Source organism: Montipora foliosa, chromosome 4, assembly GCF_036669935.1.
Source record: "Montipora foliosa isolate CH-2021 chromosome 4, ASM3666993v2, whole genome shotgun sequence".
NCBI classification, from domain to species: domain Eukaryota; kingdom Metazoa; phylum Cnidaria; class Anthozoa; order Scleractinia; family Acroporidae; genus Montipora; species Montipora foliosa.
The window spans coordinates 29,505,132-29,507,631 of record NC_090872.1 but is presented as its reverse complement, the minus strand read 5'-3'; the positions used below and the strand labels follow the sequence as shown (position 1 = coordinate 29,507,631).

The 2,500-nt window shown below is 40.3% G+C and overlaps 2 protein-coding genes across 5 annotated transcripts in view; one reads left to right on the top strand and one right to left on the bottom strand.

Moving 5' to 3' along the window:
* Positions 1 to 2,500, top strand: part of LOC138000558 (uncharacterized) — a 7,589-nt gene that overhangs the window by 4,806 nt on the left and 283 nt on the right. For all 4 annotated transcript variants that reach the window (XM_068847052.1, XM_068847055.1, XM_068847053.1 and 1 more), the window contains exon 6: positions 737 to 2,500. This exon is cut by the window's right edge and continues 283 nt beyond it. In XM_068847052.1, the coding sequence (XP_068703153.1) occupies positions 737 to 783 (47 nt within the window). In that variant the 3' untranslated portion in view covers positions 784 to 2,500. The remainder of the gene's footprint in view (positions 1 to 736) is intronic.
* Positions 1,991 to 2,500, bottom strand: part of LOC138000557 (serine/threonine-protein kinase 16-like) — a 20,002-nt gene continuing 19,492 nt past the window's right edge. Inside the window, exon 10 of the mRNA XM_068847051.1 lies at positions 1,991 to 2,500. This exon is cut by the window's right edge and continues 1,450 nt beyond it. The gene's annotated coding sequence lies outside the window, so the exon portion shown is untranslated.

Here is a 2,500-nt window from a genome sequence, read left to right as displayed (position 1 = left end):
AATCAGTAGGGAATTTAGTCGGGATCGGCGTTTACCATTTACAAAATCCGTTCAAGGTTACCGAGAGAGTCTGGAGGGAGGCAAAATCATGGGGGAATGCAAATGGTAAACATGTTTTCCGTTTGGAAATTCCGTTGGGGAATTTTGGACTACCGTTCAAGAAATCCCGTTTCCTCCGGAAATTTTCCGTTTGGGAAGACCAAAATAGGCTTACCATTTACATTCCAACCGAAATTTCCGGATTTTTGTGGTAAATGGTAAACAACCATAGAAATATGAACCTTTCATTCCCTGCTTTATACTCAAACCCCGTATTAATTTGTTTAGGATACTTTTCCCACTTTTTGCGACGTGAACGAGATGGAATAAATTGCGAAAGACTCGCGATAGTGCAAAGTCATATTTTGTGGTGACGTTAATTGTGTAGTCACCGTTGTGGATCTTAAAGTCCCTATTGTCTTCTTATTTAATGAATGGTTTTCTGGGTAGAAAATTGTACGGATTTGAAGAACGTGGATTTACGTTCTGTGCTACAGGTATCAGTTCAGTTTAGAAGAAAAAAAAGGCGCTCCGCAGTGGAATGACTATCGCAACTCCAGTGATTGTCTTGGTTGATTAATCAATAGATTGATTTATCGATGAACACTGTCAGATGCAAGGACCTTCCTTTTGCCCGGGAAATCGTTCAATGTGCTTTCCTAGCATTCATTATACTTCTTTTCCTTTTTGTTTTCAGTAAAAATGATCGATCATTTTCCAAGCATCGGTAACAAGAACAGCTGAGCGGCCTCGTTATATCGCCTGCGGGTGTGGTGACAGTCTATCGTCATGGCACCAATTACATGCTCCTACACTAAATGAATCGAGAGGTTCAGCATTATAACTATTCACGTTGTAGTAACACAAAATCAAACGTGCGTGGAACAATCGTTGTTAGCGTTTTTGGATCTTTTCTGTCAAACACAATCAATAGAAGGCACTATAGCTTACGATTGACCAGGGACCGTTTGTCATTTTGAATTTTCCCACTTGAATGGACCTCTTTAGCTTGTACGTTTTGTTTTCCCATTTCAGACCACGTGACGTTCCCAAGGGAATTTTCCTTTTGTTTTTGCTTACATGTGCACGTGTATAAGACCACATTTGAAAGAAACTGTTCCCTAGGGTAACATCACGTGGTCTGAAATGGAAAAACAAAACGTACAAACTAAAGATGTCCATTGCACTCCCGGATCCGCATATTGGCCGTACTCAGTCCTATATATTTTCGGCGCAAAAATTGATTGATTGCCTCAGTGGAAGCTGAGTAACATGACTAAACTAGCAACTGAATGACTGACTGACTGATCGACCCACCAACAGGAATGACTGACAGTACAACTGACTGGACGAACGAAAGAACGCGCTCACGGACAGACGAATAACTCGCTAACGAAATGGGCGTTTCTAAATATCCTCGCGTGGTGGGTTATGGAACACGAAAGAGGTGGCTTCAGTGTTGTTTTGCTCGAGTGTCCACTCGAGTCGCGCACGAAGAGGCTAAACTTAGAATATGTGTTGTATTTTTACAAGTAATCACACGATTTCGAGTGCAATTTAGAATAACTTGCTATTCTACTACATCTTGACAAATCAACTTAGGATTTACATATCATTCTAACAGGTCATATATATGGAATTCGTGGATTACTTTTACCATACTTCTTTCCTAAATTTTGCTTTACTAGTAACTAGGCACGATCCAAACTTGTGTATCATTCACTATAAGGAAGCTACACCTGCATCTTACTTCTGCTGTCGTGCCGTCTATCTTGGGTTGCTCTTACATGCAATTATCGTATTATCGACGTCAATCCGATAACGAGGAACGACAATTGGCCAGTTTAAGGGGGAAACCCAAATCGGTGTCTTTCCTGAAACGTCCGTCTAATTTTAAACAAGAAACTCACCTTAAATATTTTGTTTCTCAGAAACTGTTTCCCACCTCTGATCTCATGATTCTGAAGACGTAGGAGAGAGGTGGAAACATTCTCAATTGGTGAAAAATGGGCCCCCCAAACTTCTTTCTCTTGGAAACAATTTGTTCCAGGGTCATCTTTCTCTGGTATGTCGCATGATGATGCCTGTGGCTAAAACTGACATTATTCGAATTTAAACGAATACTTGGCCGAAGAAAAGAGAGGTTTTAATTATTTTAGAACCCCCGCATTAATTTTCATATCACGCAAAAACCACTCGACATTTTTGTAGTTTTTGGGACAGCATTTGCGACCAGCTTTTTAATGCCACTATCACTTGACAAAACTAATTTACTTTTGTTGCGTGTAAATTCGTAAAGATAAAAAGTTGAAATTCTGGTGCTGGCTTTTTTCCGATGGCTTTGTTTCTTGTCGACGAAAATAAAGGGGGACAAATATCACCCCAGACGGGTGTTATTGCGTGATATCCATTCTGTGATTTTACACCACGTGACGTAAAGTAGCCAACAAAATCGCGCGAA